The 21,269-nt window shown below is 45.0% G+C and overlaps 2 protein-coding genes across 2 annotated transcripts; both read right to left on the bottom strand.

The window, feature by feature from the left end:
* Positions 1-1,483: 1,483 nt before the first annotated feature.
* LOC128721197 (glycerol-3-phosphate acyltransferase 3) lies at positions 1,484-11,981 on the bottom strand. The gene is made up of 6 exons (XM_053814923.1): positions 11,829-11,981; positions 7,149-7,775; positions 6,458-6,694; positions 4,775-4,890; positions 4,568-4,708; positions 1,484-4,505 (listed from the first exon to the last, which is right to left on the bottom strand). Exons 1-6 carry the CDS (start codon positions 11,979-11,981, stop codon positions 4,208-4,210), a joined length of 1,572 nt encoding a protein of 523 aa, XP_053670898.1. The 3' UTR covers positions 1,484-4,207.
* Positions 11,982-13,200: 1,219 nt separating this feature from the next.
* LOC128722027 (major facilitator superfamily domain-containing protein 6) lies at positions 13,201-18,781 on the bottom strand. The gene is made up of 11 exons (XM_053815838.1): positions 18,636-18,781; positions 18,302-18,565; positions 17,983-18,219; positions 17,770-17,905; positions 17,323-17,658; positions 17,084-17,245; positions 16,745-17,014; positions 16,583-16,679; positions 16,433-16,516; positions 16,160-16,368; positions 13,201-16,091 (listed from the first exon to the last, which is right to left on the bottom strand). The coding sequence occupies exons 1-11, from the start codon at positions 18,779-18,781 to the stop codon at positions 15,870-15,872; spliced, it is 2,163 nt and encodes a 720-aa protein (XP_053671813.1). The 3' UTR covers positions 13,201-15,869.
* Positions 18,782-21,269: the final 2,488 nt, after the last annotated feature.

Genomic DNA, 21,269 nt, shown 5'->3' with positions numbered 1-21,269 from the left:
AGAACGGAAATGAGCCAACATTTGTCAATGTCCCTCCCATCGGTTAATATCTTCAGGCAGGGGAAAAAGCTCAACACAGTCTAAAGCTCGTGTGTGTCTCTGGAAGGTAAAAAATCGAAACATCATTATGGTGCCGAGGGAGTTGCGTTATCGGACGCTGATTGTTAAGGGCATTTTGGATGCATGTACACATTATTCTGCGCAATCACGAATATGTGGTTACCATGCAGCGTTACATCCGACAGACCAGTTGATGATCAGTTACGGGGGTGTCTGAAGACTGTTACGACAGAGCTGCCGACAGAGGAGTGGCATTTCAAAGCGGCCGGTATCGTGGGGGAGTTCTATGTTGTCTAAGAACATATCGACTAAAGCCATCGGTTTTCGTCAAAAGTACGGTACGCTATGATCTACCGTCGTCAAATGGCCTAACGTCCAAAGATTGCTAGTTGATGACGAGTCACGTGCGAGTTTTGCGCAGACAAATCGCACGCTTTACCTACCCTAAGGCTAGGCCGGACACCGGACCGGTCAGGGACAGGAAAACCCCAATTCGAGTTGTCGCTTTGCTGCCACTCTTCCACGTTCGACCATGGAAGCAGCTAATGGCGCACGACCGGAGCAGCCGTGCGCAAACTTGGCTTAAACCGCAGAAACTGGCCTGCCGGACCGGGCTAACGTAACTGAGAGCCGAATACATTGGAGGCGTTGCGCTATTATCATGTCCTGGAATTGCAATTGTTTCCAGTGTTAAATGTCACCTGGAACATGTGATAGGTTTTGAAACGTGAGAGCTCACCAATCGGTTTGCGTTTACCAAGGGAGGGTCACAAGTAACATTAACAGCAACAGCAGCATCTCCCATAAATCGCTCAAAAACTCGTTTCAGGGCTCATCGCTCGTTCCAAGTCATCTGGGACCACCAAAATGAAAGAGCATTGCTGTCGGACAAAGATTTATGCGATTCACGACTATCTTCGCGACATGTATGATGCACCGCAAAGGGCAAAGGCAACTACACATATTAAATTAATAAAATAAATCATGATAAAAAATATTTCAATATAATACAATGCACATCTAATAGCTTCAATAGAAATTTAACCATCAATAATAAATTAAAATCACTAATTCGAATGAACACTAAGTTTTAGTCAACAAAATTGTCATGACAGACTTTTTCCTATCAGCATATGTGCAAAAACATAAATTTCTCTCAACTCACCTGTAATGAGATATTGCAGCTCACCACTTCTCACCACACATCACTCACAGCTCACTGCTCGACTGAGAGCAATCGAGCACTTGGTGATTCAAACAACTCCTTTTCACTATAGTTGGTGTACGATGGATGATGGCTATCATATTTACGCCAGATCATTTTTCGAAATGTTGAATGAAGAGGGCCGTTAACTGCAATAGCAACGATTGTACGGATCATCGGATAAAATATACACATAAATTACAACGATCTAACAAAAAGGAAAAAAATCCCATGTTTTATTCTCTCATTCCTCCGTTTCTTCATACAATTCTCCCAGGTCCATTCCATTCCACAGTTAGGCAATTGATTTTTAATTGTTTTCTTACACTACCATAAATATCATTGACAGTGGATTCAATTTCTTTATCTTGTTCCCACTTCCATAGTTTCTCGTGTCAAAGTTCCGTATTCTAGCGTCTAGGTTAGGTGACATTCGGATACGGAACAAACTTTCCGCTTAATCCTAGACGAATACACCGGGGTTTTAATGAATGTTTTATGATCAACACGAAAGTAACTAGCACAACAAAAAACCCAACGTACACTTTCCAGGCTACACCGCCCTGTACTTGATTGCATGTGGATGTAGAGTGCATCTTATTCTTAATGCTAGTTTCAATGGTCTATTGCAAATGCTCGATATCTGTTAAAGGTACCCCTACACATTGGTACTGTTATTAGTGCTGTACAATACAATGCATCAGAGTACATGGCGTGAACGCATAAACAGCTAATCCGGTCCCAGACGGTAATCTATTTCCGCTTAAAAGCGTATGATAAAACGAGCAATCCATTCTAACCGTTTACTAGCCGAGGGGCGAACTGCCAACTATTCTGTGCATATTATTTTCTTATTTGGTGATATACTGAGGCAGCTCAACATCTAACAAAGAAGATGGTTCGTGTTTCGTGCGCAACTTCTCGTAATTAAATCTTGCAGGATATAAACAGAATGTTCGATAAAACCGAGAAACTATTGTGGCAGCATGATACCAACTTTTCTCTCTGCACATGATCTTGTAACGAGCACATTCTTGATGGATCACATTCAATATTGGCACCATAATACCCTTTATGGACACACGCGGAACACCATTGTCCCATATAAAAAAACGCACTTATATACATAAAGTGAACAACACGATAGCCCCATTTGCAAACAGAAGATTTAAAGGCTATTTTATAGAAGTCTATTTAAGGTCTGTACCCGGTTCACAGCGCAAAACCGATTGTAACGTTCCACATAGCATAACAGATGTTAATTTTACATTTCCAACAATGATTTTCAGTTGCAAACAATGAGAAAATGTTTGAAAACTAATCAACTATTTGCAATTGACAACAAATGCAACAGAGTGTTAAGCCATCCAAAGTATGTTAATGTTTGCAATACTATCGATAAATTTAAACCACCACCACCAAACGGACACACCGAGACATTGGGTAATGCCGTTTATCCCACGGGGGTCTACGCTACTGTAGACATGATTCTCATTTATGATTGGAATTAATGCAGCATTCATGCTGCTAGAATCTTTCATGCTGCCCCATGCAAGCTACTAGCTAGGAAAAAAGAGTTACGGCCTGTTAGGTCTGGGTTTTACTCGCTTTTTATATCAATCTTTGTTAATCTCACATTCATGTAGTCTTTTATCATGTTTCATTTCTTGCTATCTTTTTCTCGACTGATTAGGATATGCCATAGACCACTTTTTCCTGATATAAATATTCTCACACATCACCCCGTCCTATGTTTACACTCCCTTCCAATCATTTTCGCGCGCTCTCTCTTTCTCGATCTCTTTACATAGATTACATACGACAACAAATGGAGGATCTTTTGCATCTTCTACTAGTGCTTTCCCATTTGCATCACACGTTCCATCATCGTGTTTTTTCAGTCTTATACAGTTACTATTGTTTCTAGTGCTGTCTCTCCCTCTCAATACAATTCTTGCAGTGATCGCATTACACTCTTCTGTACGCATACTGTATTTGGCTGCCTAGCTATTTATCCGATGCTGGATAAAGCTGCCACTCATAAAATATACACACTGCTCAATTATCTTTAAGGGAAAAGGAATTGTTTGGTTAACGCATGCAAACCCGTAAGCAAAAAAACAAACAAAATAGCGAATCAAACAATACTAATTACGAGCTATTTGCGACGGGTGAAGATATCACCATTAAAGCTTAGGTGATTAAAGGGGGATTTTTTTGCGCAAACTATCATGAACAGTTTGAACGCAAACTATCATGAACAGTACGAAATCTTTTAGTAGCACCTTGCAGCTCGAAACTACTTAGCAAAATATAATTACGTTCATATGAAATGAATTGTAGATTAGTTGACAAATGCAGAAAGATAGTATTATTCAAGCAAAAAATAAACAATCAAGAAAGCCACAAACAATACAGGAACACAACAAATCGTCAGAAGAACTTTGTGTTATTATTGCTGGTGCCTCTCAGCTAAGCCCTACCAGCGTACTTTAGGTTACGCATCTATTTACTTAAGTAAACCCAGTTACTGTGCTATTGTTTGTACTTCAGTGAAACGAGCGTTACTTGACTTGTAGCTAGAAACATCCAGCAGGATAAGGAAAACGGAGCATAGGTATATGTACAAACGAACGAAGGGAAAACTATCTAAGCATGTTATCATTTGTTATTTGGTTGCTGTTGGTGTTCTCTATACGATTGGTATGTGGTTAGTACTTCTTGCACATTCGTTACTAAAAAATGTACATCTGAATCGATCAATCTTGGAGGATGCGAGTTCGTTGGGGTTTGGTGCGTTAATGGTTTCGACATTAGAAGTCAACGATTGTCCGATCACTGCTGCTCGGTCCCCTGACGCTGCTTTTGTTCGAGTGCCCCTTGAGTCGCAGGATCGCCTGCTTGACGCCATCGGGACCGGTACGGTGACCGCTAGTTTGCCTGTCATTCACCCTTCAACAGCTTGCTGAACTTTTCCTGCTGTTTCTCTTTCCACTCCTTCTTTGGTTTCATGCGCTTCAGCTGTCCATCCCAGACGAGATCGACTAAACCACCCTGTTTGGCGATGACACTCTTCACTCGGTTGGCGAAATCTATCGCCGATTCACCTTCTTCGCGGTACATTGGCGGCAGATACCACACATCGCACACGATCGCCCACGACGTCATCATCAAGAAGAGGTATTGCATCATCGAATACCGTGAGCTGTTCCAGAAAGCATCACCGAAGCGTGGATCGTACCTGAAAGAAGTGGGAATGCGGATCTAATCTTTTGCAACCAGAATTGTAACTGCTCAACTCACTTGATGGCCACTGGATAGATGACTCCACCGACTTCGAAGCTACCCTTCTTGAACTGCATTACAGAGGTGTTGTTAATGCAGGTACCCTCCGGAAAGATCAGAATTGGTGGATTAATCGGATCCGACACGTGCTCCTTTAGCCTGCCAAAGAGTTACGTTGATCACTAAGCACCAAGGATAGTTTATATCGCGCGCGCAATTGCATACCTTTTGGCTACGAACAACCGATCCTTGACTTCGGCTCGTTCGAACCATATATGGGGCGACGCTCGAGCCAGTGCCCGCTGAAGTACTCCTAAAAATCCTCCGTGTCGTTGTCCGATCTTCAGATTCGACGTACAATAGATCATTGAAGTGAGAGTACGATAAGAAATGACATATGTACGTAATATTAGTTTCACCTCAAGACGTCAAAGCACGGAATTGTGACAAACCTATCCATTGCTAATAAACGAAGTGAGCTCACTTCTTGCGAATGGATGGTCATGTACTTACCAACGAATAGCAATTGTCACACATTAACATTAATACATCAATCGGACTGGTATGGTTTGCCACGCAGATGCCATTCGATGGACGATTTTCTATGTTATGATAATTGACGACAGATGATAATGCACTCGACAGAACGGCAAAACACTGAATCAGCACGTGTCGGACCAAGGTACGCTTTATGTGACCATCCGGTACACAGCCTACCAATGCGGTGCATAACGTCAACCAAATGACCTGCATGAGAAGATGTCGGAGAGAGAGAAAGATCGATGCAATTGTGTAGTTGGATAATATTTACAGATGATTAGTGTAACTGTGGATGCTAATGGGTTGTTTTTTTGTACAAACTCTGTAATTGCGTATCAGATGGGTATGGTCTTCAACACAGGAGTATAGAGAGACAAAATTGTGCGAAATGTATTGCATCATTTGAACGAACACTTAACGTGCGAGTCCATGAATCAAGTCCATCATATAAATATCGAAGATTGAAGATGCATTCTTTAGCCAAATGACATACCACTCTCCCCGTTCTAACAGTAACATTACTGATGCAGTGCATATTGGACTACAACGTCAATGTCTTCCTGGCGGACTCTGCGCAATAGCATCGTAGCGTCAACGATGCACATGGATATTGCATAACAAAGGTGCATCGTAACAGCCAGACATCGCCACTATCTACTAGCCGTTATCACTAGCCTGAACTTTGCTTTATGCACTACACTCCTTTGCTGTTGCCGTACACCGTGCGGCAATTACTTTGCCACTAGGCAGCGGTTATGAAATTGACGTCCAATCTTTACATCTTATCGGTCGAGTTGGTGATGGGAGAAGACAACCACAAAAGAGGTGGAAGCTAATTCACATGATAAGGCAGCAATTTGTTTGAGCCTCGTGCAACATTGCTTTGCCTTGATCTCACGGTCACGTGGTTTCACTGAGATTGATTGCGAAAATGTACTATAAACAAAACTAATAGACAAAATGTCTAGTAGCCAAGCATTTGGATCGATTGCCAATTTCAACAATAATTTCCCTTTCAATCGAACATACCTTTCAATAATGAACTAAGAATCCTCTGATGCCTTTACAATTCAAAATCTCACAACTATATTCGTTAACTACTAGCTCTAAATTTGAACAAAAACAAAATCTTGTAAGATAAGAAACAGATGTACGGGAATAGTAGGTAACGTTTAATTTACCATTGCCAATGAATCGTACGTTGAGTGAGTATATACAGATGTTCCATACGCAGACACATTTCAGGGTACATGAAACATGAAAGGATGATGCAGTTACAAGAAACGATGGTCACACCAGACCAGGACACAAACATCCCCTTTCCATGAGACAGCAGGACGACGCTCGCTTAGATCATCTATATCTCACCAGCGAGTAGATGCAATCGGTCGACAGGATCGCAATGTCGATCGGTGTTGTATGGTTGGCCACACAGAAGCCACAGTTTTTCGGTTTATACTCCGGGTTGTGGAACCGAACGAGGCCGGAAATCGACCGAGTGATCATACGGAACGTGTGCTTGAACACCATATCGTTCATAGTGCGCCGTAGTCGATACGTCGGGATGATGCCCACAATTGCAAACCCAATCACACAGTAGACCACCTTTTAAAAAAAACAAGTATCGATACAAGAAGACCATCCCATCCCACAAGGAAAATTTTGAGCATAGTTAGTGTATTCATCGCGGTAAACTGTGTGAGAAGACATGGCTCGTTTGTGACTGTCCAAAGCACCGATAGAGGTATATGTCAAAGGTAACGATCGCTGTCGCAGTTCATGGAACTTCGTAATAACAGTCAATGTGATTTCCATCCTAAAATTGGAAGAGCTAACTGCACTATAACTCAAGCCTCAACTATTATAATTCATTTTGAGGCGTTCGCTTTCCAACGCGAAACTGCATAGGCGATACGTTTGCGTTCTGACATCATCTCCATTCAGTTGCTGAACGTGGACGAATCATCGTTCCATTGCCAGAGAAACTTTGCCATTTGTGTGTTCGTTATCCATTTGTGTACTCACGCATGCACACGTTCGACACAACCGTATGACTTACCCCGATAAAGCAAATGAGCACTCGCATCGGCATCAGGATAAAGTAGCGTATCAGGAAACCAATCATCCAGATCCCTGTCAATCGCCAGGTGATAAATTCGTAGTGTCGGTTGGTACGCGTTAGCAGGTTCCAATTTTTCAACTCCTCCGCCAGGAACCGACTCGTAACATCGTCCTCGATGATGGCTTCCATGCCGGACTTTACGTAGTCCAAGCAGTTCGACAGTTTGAAACCCATCGCCTCGTGATCGCCTTCCGAGCCGTCAGAATTGGTCTCATCGTCCTCTCCATCGCCTTCCTCCCGCATGCCGCCTTCTTCGTGGGGATCCGTGCTTTTGCTTCGCGTGTCATCGATTACATCCGGCGATAGGATGAGGGATTCCGCACGACTAATGACAGTGTTGCCACCGTTCACGATGTGCGACGATGAGTCACCTCCATTTGCGAGCCGGTGTTGGCTGCCACCGTTGGGAATGTTACCATTAGCTTTGACGGTTGTGCCATCAATGTTTTCCTGGCTTTCGGTGCCAACATCTCCCTTGGCAAGGGTTTCTTCTTCTTCTGGATCAGACCGTGTTATGTTGGCGTATTGTTGCAGACGCACCGATTCAATATTCTGTCGACCAAACTAAAAATTACAAAAATACTAATTAAGTAAAATATCATTGAAATGAATGATTTAAAAAAATATTAAAAAGGATTCTTAATTTAATTAAAACTGATGAGCTCTAATTATGCGTATCAGATTTTTTATACGGACAAAATATTATCTGCACGATTAATTAGTAGGATAAATATACGCACATAAGAATGGACAGTATTAAATAAGTTATCCAGGTGTAATACATCGAAAGGTTTGTCTAAATTGGACTGAATCTAACCTTAAAGAAACCAAAAAAAAATGCAAAAAAAAAAACTTATACGCATTGTAACCGCATCATCACAGCACGATCAACGAAAAAAGGTGGATCTTGCATGCTCTTGAGACGAGTTTTATTCGGACTAACGAATTGAAGGTCATCGGCAGGAAAAAGGCCACTGTCTGAGCTAAGCTCGCTCAAACGAGGCGTAAGCCATTAATATTTTCGTCATGCAACGGCATCAAGCTATGACGGCATCCTCGATGACTTGAAGGCGTTTACCAGCAGCAGTTTGACTGTTCATAACCGCAGAAGAGCGCTACGATTCGATCGATTAATGTAAAAAATATAATTCATTATAACCTTTGCCAGTCAGGCATGATTTTTTTGCCACACGCTGAGCTATTTATCTCGAGCTCCCATATCTCAGATGGGATATTTTTATTTCACCCAGCTGGGAAATGACGTTCGTGCCCTCCCACCCAGAGACAGAGTAAAATGTTCGTCCAAGCTTATCTCACCGAGATCGGCAGTAAAGCGTATGTCTGATAGTACCACCGTCGAACGGAAGGTGAGACGCAATCGCCGCATACACGCTTCCCACTAAAGTGCGTCTTTGTGGTGTTTTGAATCGAGAAAAATTGCCTTCGTATACAAGCTGTTGCTAATATTTGCACGAAGAGCAGCATCCCCGATCAGCTGTCCTTTGTTGAGGCGATGTTTACGAAAAATAGAATCACGCCATACGATGCCCCCTGGCAATGCGGACAGTTCAGATTCCTGAACGAAGGGGGATTGGCTCATTTAATTCTGCGCGCGTCCGGCAGTGTCGTGGACGTTTCCATATGGAGACAGTACCCTGCAGAGGGGAAGGGCATTGGGATAGTATTCGCGTAAATAAATGTAGTAATTGGTAAGTAAACTTTTCCCGTCCTGCTCGCTCCGGAACATAGAAACTGCCGCTCAACGAGTGCGAAATCGTACGATGATAAGCAAAACGTTACCATCGGAAGGTCGCGAGGGCGAGGAACGAGTGAATAGTAAACAAAAGCTGCTCACTACAGCGCTGTGCGGGCGATGGAAACAGTTTAGACACGGCAACCAATCCTAGCGCTGTTGTTGAAGTTTAAAAGAATTAATTATCGCCAAAACAGCCCAACACAATCCCTGATAACACACGACATTGTACTCTCGTAGACGTACTACTGGACATAAATTATCGGAAAGTATTCGGAGCGGGATTGCACCAGGCATATCTCCCCTTTCGTTGTTGGAATGTTCGCAGCTCCATCAAAAACCATGGCCAGGGGCATGGTTGTTGTAAAAACGAAAGCAAAAATAATCAAAACCATCCGAGCGACACGTCCCAAATCATCGCACCGTCCGATAAGTTAATGATTGGGGATCAACGGACCGCGTATCAAAGGCCGGCGTTGTAATCTTATCGCCACATGTTGTTTGTGAAGGTAGTATTTTTTTGCGTCTTTATTGATTTCCTTTGTGCGTAGTTTGGGTAGCAAAATAAATGAAGGGCCCTTACCAATGGGATACCATACGTTCTCTAAAAAAAAGAAAGCAACATCAGCCAATCAAAACCTAAGGATTGCGGCTTCATCATCGAGAAGTGCATCAAAGGGCGCGGCAATCACATTAGATAACGAATTGGTCGATGGAATCAAGTGGCGTGAACGGAACGGTGCTCGAATGATCGTTTTGCCAGTTAGCGACTGTACGCTTCCTTTATTTCACCTGATGGCGCAAAGTGCAACTGCAATTCGGCGGATGGCAGCGAGGCTGAGCCTGGCTGAGCGACACCTAACGCTAGGAGGTGTTTAGAGCCATTGACCTACTCTGTGAGGTGAACTAGTTCTACAAAGGCCACAAGGAACCTAGTGGAGCGAGTTCAAAAATGTCACGTGTTACAGCCACTTAACTCGTTAATAAAGTCAACAACGCACCACTGAGCACGTTTGCGATTCAAGGTATCCGAGGCGCGTCCTATGAGCTGCTATGCGTCGAAAACAGCGTCAACGCAAACATGCATTTTCAGTTGATCAATGAATCGCACTGCATCGATCGGAAATAGCGTAATGCAGTATGCGCTTACGTTTAGCGACAAGCCCATCAACGAACTTCTGCATCCCCTCTGATACTGCGTCACAATGATCTGGCATGTTGCATGCTTGCTCCCGTTGTTGGCCATTCTTCATCAGTGACTTTTTTGGTTCAGTGAGTACGGTTGTACACAACAGAAATAGCCATATCAATGCTGCACCCGGAGGCTCGTACTCTGTCGGTTTATGCGCGTCGATGCGGCATTGGCGCCACTGCGTCACATGAGGCCATATAGGTACGATTTCACACCCTTCCGGTCACTTGGTGGTTTAACAGCCGTTACACAAAGTCGTCCCCCTTGGAAACAGGCAAATTCGACGCTAAATGTATGTGCATTATGGAGCGCATGTACGGTGTGTGGATCGAAACTTGCAGGGCTGTCTGCCCTTGACCACACCGTAGAGAAACGCGTAACACACGCGCACCAGCCGTGGTGCTGCTCGAAGTAAGGAAATCACTGCGAAGCGATAGAACCGGACAGCGGATAGAGGCGATTATAATTTCACGGTCAAGCTGATAGATAATGGAGCCGCACCACGGCACGACATACAGTGGTGCATAGTTCATAGCTGCTTGTGAGCTTACTACCCTGGTTACTGCAGCGGGCAAGCTAACTCGATCTGTGGAAGTGGTTCGAAACTGTTGAAGCGGTAGGTGAAACGGGTCTTAGACTATGACTACAAATGATAGCGCTTCCGATATCACAGACACCTGGAGTTCGGCCCTTCGTTTCGCAATTATTTCTAATCATGGGATACCTCGCGTGCTCTTTGTACTTTGTACCGTGGAGTTTTCGTTTTGGATTTTTCATGTTGCACCTTGAACCGACAACGATCCAGCTCAATCACCCTTACCAAAATTAAGCAGGCGAGAACGCCACGAAGTGGCGCAATAGATTGCGGTTCATTAGACAAGTTAAAGCGCAATCGTTCATGGGCCGTATTTCCATGTGCAAGATGGTTTTTTCCCGCGATTGGACATTGCCGTTCTGTCGCGTTAAACAAAGCGCGCTTTCGAATCCACGAACGAGCTTAAGTAACCGACCAATGGCTTAGCATCGAATTTGATAAGGCGTAATGATGATTCAGCAATACACCATCAACATAAAGGGTATGTGCCGTGATATATGCGTTCCTTACAGCTTACCGAATGCGTGTACCGTATCGTGAGTGGAATAATAAAAAAATTGCTGACCATTCATTTCCAAATGCTCGGTGGTGGCGACAGGCTATCGATTATGGCTTCAATTCCCGCTCGGATAATCTTCTGCTTCCGTCATTTCCAATTGCTGGAAGGCTTCACTTACGGTAGCATGACCAGTTTTACCGATGCGCTATTACAGTAGGATGCATCACTTTCATTCTGACGGAATGTGCTAGCGTACAAAATACGTCCCAGGGTCGTTTGATAGCAGAAGCACTTCTTTAACCATCATGATGAGCCAGACTCCGAGACAAGCGCATTATTGATTTTCCATTTAGACGCATGACAACCACCCACACTTCGCGAGACATCAGACGATCCGGAAAAGAAAAATAAAACACAACCATCCTGCCAATCCGTCGACGAATCAGGGGTTTCTCTGGTGAAGCAACAATTCGGTTCGCTTCGTTCCGTGACGCACGAGAAGCCTAGCGCACAGACATCCGAAGGACACTCTCGGAAAAAGCTGGCCATCGCTACCATGTTGCCAGCACGATGCTTACCTCGAAGATTCTGACCAGCAGGTTCACGTACAGCCGCCGCACACCAAAGGATTTCCCGATCGATGCCATAAACACGATGGCAAACAGGGAAACGAAGATCGGTGTCAGCGTCACCATCGACATGATGGACCACACCACCTGCAGTCCTGCCATTTCCTGGGCGATGCTCTAGCGACCTGAAGCCGCTACCAGCCTGCAAGGATACCAGCCTGCTTACGTATCCGGACGGGCGGAGTTCAGACCGTGACTCGGTCCGCTTCGCGGCCTTCTGGAAATTTGTAGAACGAGATGACTCGCAAGCTGCTACGTAACCGCGGCGCACACAATCTATCACTGCACAAATCGTCTGACCCCTTCACCGATCCACGGGGTCGTATATCTACGCCTCGAAGGCGAGGTCGTTTGTGGTGATTTTCTCAGCGCACTGCACTTTTCGTTTCGTTCCACTGTGCGTTCCTCACCACGTGGCCATCCCGGGGACACCACACCGAGCCGTCGTTGACTTTCGTCCGCTGGTCTGCCGTACGAATGATGTTTAATGTTGCCCGTCCTGCACGACTAGTCGAAACCAACCTCGTCGCTGCTTCGTCGCTGCGCGCGACATTCAGTTGTTGTCTTCTTTTTCTTCCTGTGCCGAAGTTAAGCCACAATAACGAGAATGACTGCACCAGCGGGGCGTTTTATCATTTGCTTGTTCTCTTCTTTGCTACTTTCAACACAAAAAACGTTAGTCGCAAGAGGGTTTAAATACACTTTTGAGTTAAAAATTGTAAAAATCTTCGCTAACAAAAATAACGACCAAAACAATCAAGCACACACTCAGCACAAACACGCGCTTTGACACTAGTGGCGTCAATTTTAAATCGCATAGCTGTCAAAACTATAGCCGTTGCAAATATCTATTGATATTTATGAAGCATGAAGCTAAATTAATGTTCCTACACAATAAAACATGTAACCAATATGGTTGTAATCATAAAAAAAAAGTTTTAGCTATAGTCATAGCACTATTTTTCTGGGATGTTTTTGATCCAGTTTGCACGTTTGACTGTGTGCCTGTTTTTCGTTTGGACTTTCCATATTTGCGTATTTCTTTGTTCTCGCTATAGTAAGATTTGCAATTGATATTTTGTGCAACTTTGACTTATGGTTACTGTAGCATTCTATGTCTATCTATAGTCCGAAAACAAAATCAACATGAATATCTACGGTCCAACCTTTTGTTAAAAGACTTTTTTTATAAAGCGGATTGACAGATCGAGGATAATTTTCAAACTGGCGGGTAACTGAAACTGAGCCAGCACATGGTGATGAGACACGTGTTTCATCTAATAAATAAAAATACTCATAACAGCAGCAATTCACACTTTTTACGTTCTTAACGTTTGTCTTTATTTGCCCATGATGGTGAGATTGCATATGCAGTTAGAGATATCTTTACAGCGTAAGTTCTTAGCGGTGCATTTCTTACAATACTTGTGGGTGAGTGCGTCTTGCGTCGTGTGGGTTGTTCTTTCACGTAGTTCTCGATAGTTGGTGCTGTACATCGATCATGGGCTTGTATGTTTCGAACGGTTATACTCCTGTCTGCTTGATTGTAATATATCAGTGCGAATATTCTCTATGTTATTATTCTGATTTACTGGTATGTTCAGGTTTTCGACTCACGCTAGTTTGTGAAAACATGTAGGAGGATACGTTAAGGATAATAATCAGCAGAATAGGGAAATACTTGATAGTACCTGGGATTCAAAGATGACCCTCTGGAAGCAGACAAAACAATACCGACAGGATTGAAGATAACTGCGTAACTTCTCTCGTGAAACTAACAATATCTTTTCCGTTCTAATACTTTTGTAGATAGAATACATGAAGTGCCGTGGCAAACCAAGCGGCGATTAACGGAATAGAGTACAATAGAAGGTGTGCCGCCTGACTGTAGCTGATCCTGCTCTCGATCTTTAGTGCATCAATAGTTTATAGGTTTTGTGTGTATATATGTATATATTTTGCTATACTTAGTAAATACCCTCTGTAAGATGTGATCGGAATCTGTGCCCCTATCGTACCCCGCCTCACCAGGCACCCGACTGATTTCGATCAAAAACCATTAGTGCTTGAGTGCACCCTTCAACGATCCAATACGCCGATGATTTAAATATACTCCGCTCAATAAAAACATCATTCAAGTATAAGGTTGAAAACTGATATGCGCACTGATGTCTCGCTAGAGATAATAAAGCTTTTGCGTGTGATGTTTACGTGTGCCGTAAATAGCCACTGTCATTTATACTATATCAGATTGTATGTACCTTGTCTAGTTGCTGGTAAGCGCGACATTACTAGAAGAAACGCGAACACCATAAAGAACTTAATCCAGCAAACGTTGTACTAAAGCGCCTCGTGGCACCTCGTGGCAAAGGAATGCTGGAGCGAAATGAAACGAGGCATCGCTGGCTCCTCATGATTGTATGCTTAACGTTCGTAATTCTAAACACGCTCATCTTTCTGGCCATTTCTTGCAACGGATATTTGCAAATAATAGTAAAATTCGTTGTGCCATGGTATGGTTTTCGGTTCAAGTTTCGATTCATTAGGATTCGTTTTATATGGTGTGCGTATGTATATACGTATGTGTAGTGTGTACGCGCGATGTCTATTTAGTAACAGAATAATCGAAATTGCACAATTGGTCAACATATTAGTAAAGTGGGTATCTTCCTTATGTCGAGTAGATGCGTATGATTTGAATCAAAAGGGTATCAATTTGCCTTTTTTGCCTTCCATTTCATTTGGTAGTCCTTCCGATTGTTTAGTCATTTTCCGACGAATTTCCACGTTTGTTACGAATAACACACGATAAAGTTTCGTTACTGTTAGCACACTTATAAACACACCAACTGACAAGCAACGGAGAGAAGGAGAGTCATGCAACCACATTCATTAATATCTATACCTATCATGTTACTTTGTCTCGTTCATCTGAATCGGCTAGCTCTCCAGGACTTGAACTAGGCTACGCTAGGTTAGAATTGTAGAACAGTTTGCGAGAGGAATTTTCCTAGAACGTATCCATTTCTTCCTTGACGCGGGCGCCTTTTGAATGTGGGGTTTTAGATATATGCTTGCGGGGAGCTTCCCGTTCACGATTCTGTTAACCAGATCTAGATTCGCTTTTTTATCTAGGTAATACTTGCCCTCTTTACTTAAAGTATGATTTAACAGGTTCGCCGTCTAACGGGCGAATAACCAGCTAACCCGTTGAGATGTGCGGTAATAGATAGAGTATAGAATAATGCACCATCTATGTCGCTCGAGCGCGCTACTTAATAACAATCGAATGTCTCCACTCTAGACGGAGCGTAGACAATCGAGAAAACAACAACGAAGAGAAAGACGATAGCAGGCTGAGGGGATAGTTTCTGGGGGCGTATCTGAACGCAGTTACTAGCACTAGCAACGATAGAGTAAGTAAGTATAGCCTCACAGGAAAAAGGGCGCACTGGTGCTTGCTGATCGTTCGTGGTGATCGAGAAGTCAACCACGTGCAGCGGAAGCCTAATCGCTGACTAAATACCGACAACAGGCGAAGGTGGTCTATCCGTGGTGGGATCATTGAACGAGTGATGCTGGTAGAGATGCGTCTCTTTACTTAAGAATACCTAAGCTGCTAACAACCACGAGCAAGGCTGTGGCTCGCGCGTCCTCGCCACCCGATAACGATACGCGTTAATGGTTCACATCGAAGAAGCCGTCGTCCTTCCTCGACGGCTCGTGGGCCGGAATGGCTGAATGGCTATGCTTGAGCTCATGTACACAGTTTAGAAACTTTTGTCGCTCAGTACTTAAAAGAGAGTTCATATTTTGTAACATTCACATCCAGAGTGCTGTTCCTGTAGACATCGATCTGCGTTTGCTGCTTCACTCTCGTCAACGTTCCACGTGTGTCAATCCGTTAGATTCAGTCGACATGTTCAGCGCTTCGTGCTATTAAAGTTTTCGTACCATTGTCATGGGGTTGTTAGTGGTTGGTTTCGATTTCTAGTACTGGTTGCCTCCGTACACGTTGCCCTGTGGGGCACCGAACGGATTTTTCGGAGCTCCTCCTGGAACGTCTAGGGCTCCTCCTGTCGTTTGATACGTTCCATACCCATTGTCGACGTTCTGCTGGCCGATCTCGTTCAGTCGAGTGCTGGAGAGAGCTCGCGGTATAGGATTGCTCGGAACACCATGCGGGGCTAAGTGAGCGGTCTCTTCTGCCACCTGCCGGGGAGAAACATTACATTCAGTGATCAGAGCTACGGAGCGCAATCCACAGAGGCGTGGAATACCTGATGAGGATCTTCTGTGGTGGGAATTTCGGAGATGAAGCCCTCATCTTTACGGTAGAAGTTGATGAACACGAACGCAGCGAGTACCAGAATGCATATGACACCATATCCTCTGAAGGTGGCCGTTGTGCCGAAGTAGGTGACGAACATGCCGCCAATGACGGCACCGCAACCTCTTCCCAAGCCATGGTGAAGACCTTGCAGAACGCCTGTAAAGCAATCCCAAGTAGAACGTAAGTATTGAGGTACTTTGCGAATGTCTCGTTGCCATACCTTGCGCAGATGATCGAAGATGTTGTGGAGTGTTGTGTGCAATGTACGAACAGCAGGCGGCCCATACAGCGGCGTGAGTGATTCCTGAACAATTGTAAAACGTTAGTAGAGATCTGTGCAAACGCTCGTACGGTTAGACTCACTGCCTACCTTGCATGAACTCGAACGGTAAGACCCACCATGGGTTCTTGAGGTAAGAGATGTACAAGAACCGCAGAATGTTACCGACCAATCCCAGACAGAGTACCTACGTTGAAGAGATCAAGAGAAGGGTTTGTACATGGTTCTCCCACAACAAATAACGCCTCTCACCTTGACGTGACCAATCTGTGTGATTAGACGAAAGCTGAAGAAGTACGCGAAGATTTCCGAGATGTGATTGATGACCGACGCGACACCGAACAGCGTCGGTGAGCCCCCGTAGTCTTGTAGATGCCAGAATAGGAACGTGAAGATGAGTCCGATACCGAAGCCCATGAACCAGGCGACGAACAGGAACGATGCGCACTTGAGATTCTTAAATTGCTTTAGGACCGTCACCCATTCGGGCATTTCGCGGGTGGTTTGTGCGAACATTTTGGTCTGTAACAGGATGTAGATAAACGATGGATGATGCGTGTCTTTTTATTTTCACAAGACATTTGAACGTACCTGCGCACCAAGAGCCGCTGGCGGTGGTGCGGCACTGGCCATTCCTGTACCAGACGCGGCCAGTGAGGGCAGTTGCAGTTGTTGGGCAAGTTGAGCTTGCATCTGTTCTTCGCGGGTTGGTTCCTGAGGGACCTTTTCCACCTGAACGGGCTCTTGGGGCTCCTAGTAGAGAGTATGTCAGAAGAGCAGAACAATTACCCACTGGGTGTGTGGCTTTAGGCGATGCCATCGTCACTTACCGAGTAGTCATATTTGAACTGAATTTGTGTTGCTGAAATCAGGGCCGCACCCATCAACACGGAGAACGTCGCGAAGCAGATGGTGTAGTTCTTCTCCTGCTTTTCCGGACCACACGGATGATCGGGAAATGCTGTCGAATGATCGAGTGCAATGCCGACAAAGAACATCGCCAAACCCCAGCCTAACGAACCGAACATACGCTGATGGCCGTACCGATCGGCATCTTCACCAAGGATCGTGATAACAGCCGAGTCCGCAAGCGTGATGGCCGGGGCACTGAAGAACTCCCCAATGATGACGAGCAGCAACAGCAAGAAGAACGCCTTTTGAATGTCCTGCAATGGGGGAGGGGGGGGGGGGGAAAGAAGTAATCAGAAAGTAGTATCATATTTTTGTGTTTCTCCTTTTCTTTTAATTATCCCAGTGAACTTGCGATCCCAACTTACTGCTGTACGGTACACGATCGAGGAGAACAACGGAGAAACCCAGTCGCGATGCAGCTTTTCGTTGAAGTTGTTAGCGTAGCTTACATCCAGAGGAGACACTCCGGCAGCTGCAATCGGTCTGGCCGCACGTTCCACTCTGCAACAGGAAGTAACCGTGTCAACAACATGCCTTGTGCTGATCAAGATTCTTTGCCCTAACATTTACGCTCTCACCTGGTGAAGGAGTGATCCCGGTCAGGAGTGTACTTGCCGAAGCTGAGCTCCTCTAGCATGCTCTCGTCGATGGAGCGTTTGAGAATACGCGGTACCTGAGGTGTACGCAGCTCAAAATCGGTCGCATTCTTCCGCTCGATGCAGCTCGTGGCCGGTGGTTGAATGAAGCCCAGTGGCAGCGTAAAGATGATCCAGGCGGCGAGCGAAGCCAGCAATAGCATCTTGCCCTTTTTACAACTGAATCACATACCGTACGTCGTTAAACACTGGGGAATGATTCTGGTCCACATACACACACTATACCCACACACATACTTACCGGTCAGCATAACTTCCCCAAAACGGAGCCGAAAGGAACTCGACGAAAGGTCTCGTACCAATCAGTAACCCGCATTGGCCCGGGTTCATGCCCATTTGCTTGAAGTACACCCCCATCAGTGGGAACAGCGATCCAAAAGCAGAGTAGAAGAAAAAGTAGAACGTCTTCACCGGCAGTAGCTCCTGGTCGACAGACCCGAACAGCATCTCTAGGATATCGGACTTGCCACGGATCTTGTGTGTCGACTCCTTCGCCTGCGGGTACCTGCGGATGGGAATCGAGGATAGCTCAGTGTTTGCGACATCCCTACAAGAGAAGATGTTGGCACACGTACAACGTAGGGTCTACTTCGCCCGCCGCCTCCGGGTCGACCATCGGCCTAGCGACGCCTTGCGGACGCATCGGAATGTCTTGCTGTTGTTGCTGGTCGTACTCATTGCCACCGTACCCTCCACCGTAATCGTTCGAAAAGGGTTGCATGGTGCTCGACTAGGTGCGATCGATACTTTCCACCAGTTTCAATGATGCGTAGAGACGCCAAGCTATCAGGCGCTGTTGAAGCGTACAATGGGATTTTCCCAGTCCCAACCTCGATGGGTCACTGAATGCGAATGTTGTTTTTGTTACGCTTCCAAGCAGCTTACTGTGTGCTGCTCTGGTCACCCACTCGCGAATACGCACACCCTCACAGAAACTCTGCACTTAGAAGGACATCGATTGGCTGCCGATCCTGTGGAAGCCCTCTGCGAGTCGTAGTCGTAGATGCGAAGCGTTTACGCGAATGACATAACGCTCGAAACGCGCCACCAACCGAGGTCTGGGGCTTTGGTTGTACTTCCAGATAGCTTTTCCGAGATGGTTTTGCAAACACTTCGCGTTGACGCTGGCCACTAGCCAACTGCACCACGTAGACTTCCAATTTTCACACAATCCTAAGCGAAAGGATTAAAAGCGCCTGAGGTACTCGTGCACTACTAGCAGGTTGCGAGTGGGGAGTCTTGCATGTGTCGATAGTTTTACGTTGATGAGAGGAAAACCGATGGCATCGAAGCACCGATTTCGACGAGGGTTTTGTAGACTTTTCTACACGACACGCACAACGAAAAAGCACCCTCAAAAACGCCACAGAACGGCCTCCCAATCCTCGAAAGCTCCTGCACGGGCACACCACACACGACGCTCGCGTCGACTGTCGGGGAGATTCCGGAGATAATCGATATCCTACAAGAAAAAGTTCATCAAATCGGGTCCCCTTCCCGGACGAAAGAGAGAAAAAACGTGCCCTTGCGTGTGAAGGACCTGCGCACTGGCGCGTCGTTGTTCTTGGCGAAATTCCGACAGTTTGGGGCAGCTTTGGTCGTCTGTCAGCCTCGACTTCCTCATTTTGAGCCGTTGTAACGGTTGGCCCAATCGACCCCAGGCCATTTCGAAACTCGGCTCCGCAGGCAGATGTTGTAATTTTGGACTACGTTAATGACGCAGCCAGGAAGCACAGTTTGTTTCGTCACCGCACCGAGGCATTTGTTTCTTTCGTCATGTATTCATTTCCACGAAGACACTCGCTACAGTACAAATCCTAAAACATATTTATTTCCTCGACAAACGGGCTTACACTATGCACTACGTTGTATCCAATAATATACGCATATGTATGTAATAATGATGCATGTTGCAGTCTACCGCAACAGCGCTGCCTTGTGTTCTTTAGCGGACATGTATCCCTGTGAGTAACGCAGACCTGCGGACAGCGAATCCAGTTCTACGCCATGTAAATGACCAAGCGGAATCTAATGTGGGGAGAAACTTAAAGACAGAAAGTGGTCTGTAGGCTTCGACGCATACGTGATCCACACCGTGTGATGTCTGCGGTTTATATCAACAACATATTCTTAAAATATTTAATATATATGCTGATATCACAGATAATTTATTCTCGTATCGGTTTCCGTTTTCCGTAAATCTGGCTCCAGTCGAGCTTTGCTTTTTTGTTAGAGTGTGAAATTGACACATTCTGTGTGGTTAAATGATTTGTGTTCAAATGGGCAGTTACTTGTAGGAAAAGAAAATCACGTCTCAGAGCTGTTTACGTAGCAACGTTGCGTATGTGTTCAACAAACAACGCACCAAAGCATCGGAAGGATGGATGTAAAATTACAATTCTAAACAATCATTACGATGTCTTTTGCGGCGACTGTACTCGATAATTGGGGAGTGTCAGTGCGCTATCGTCGCTTGTCGGTATGGCATAGTAGGAACTACTGCTATTTGTCTATTTATTTTTGAGACCTAGTCTTTTATGGTAGGATTTCCTGAAGCGGGATGGGATTTGTAACGCTAATGTTTGGCAACACTCAGGCAACCCCTAACTTCGGGGTAGCGTCTAATGTTGACCAGGCTCAGTCTCTGAAGTCGTCCGTAATTATAACGCATAACTAACTGCTAAGGGAGACATATGAAGGCGACACATTCCGCACGCTTATAAGAGTGTAAGATATTCGATACATCTGGTGCACACGGCTGCTTGGATCAGCAGCTCTATGGGTCGCTGAATCTGTGACAAACATAAGCAAACTGTTGGAGTTTCATAATCAAAAAAATGCACGCACATATTAGCATATCGTCTCAATGGCCTATAACTTAGTGGTGAAATAGCACCTTCACTATTTACTTGCTTTGCAGGCTTATCCGTAACTTCTTGAATTCTATTCTACCCTCCAACAGCAAAAGTGCAAATGTGGCACCGTAGAGATACCGCGCTCATGATTGCAGCAACCGTTGCGTTTAAACACAATAATATTGCATAAAGAACTTCATCTTGCCTACTTTGGTCGGTGGCACAGGAACCAACCGGATGCAAGCAACACTGAAGATGTGTCCGAGTCTGAGCAGTATCGCATTTCTTCACATTTTCGAGGGCGGGAATTAAAAAAAACTCAAAAAGCGCCAAGCGCTCATCGAGAAGCGATCG

This window comes from Anopheles nili, chromosome 2 (genome assembly GCF_943737925.1).
Source record: "Anopheles nili chromosome 2, idAnoNiliSN_F5_01, whole genome shotgun sequence".
Taxonomy (NCBI): Eukaryota; Metazoa; Arthropoda; class Insecta; order Diptera; family Culicidae; genus Anopheles; species Anopheles nili.
Note: the sequence above shows the minus strand (reverse complement) of the source record. Positions and strands in the feature narration are given on the sequence as shown.

Bases quoted from the DNA above. Each gene is read 5' to 3' on its own strand.
- LOC128721197 (XM_053814923.1), bottom strand. From the start codon at position 11,981: ATGGCAGGACTGCAGGTGGTGTGGTCCATCATGTCGATGGTGACGCTG. The intron at 4,709-4,774 runs GTATGCAATTGC...ACTCTTTGGCAG, and splicing joins CGGTTGTTCGTAGCCAAAAG to GCTAAAGGAGCACGTGTCGG. The intron at 4,506-4,567 runs GTGAGTTGAGCA...CACTTCTTTCAG, and splicing joins ATCTATCCAGTGGCCATCAA to GTACGATCCACGCTTCGGTG.
- LOC128722027 (XM_053815838.1), bottom strand. From the start codon at position 18,781: ATGCAACCCTTTTCGAACGATTACGGTGGAGGGTACGGTGGCAATGAG. The intron at 16,680-16,744 runs GTGAGAGGCGTT...TCTTCAACGTAG, and splicing joins CACAGATTGGTCACGTCAAG to GTACTCTGTCTGGGATTGGT. The intron at 16,092-16,159 runs GTATTCCACGCC...TCTCCCCGGCAG, and splicing joins CCACAGAAGATCCTCATCAG to GTGGCAGAAGAGACCGCTCA.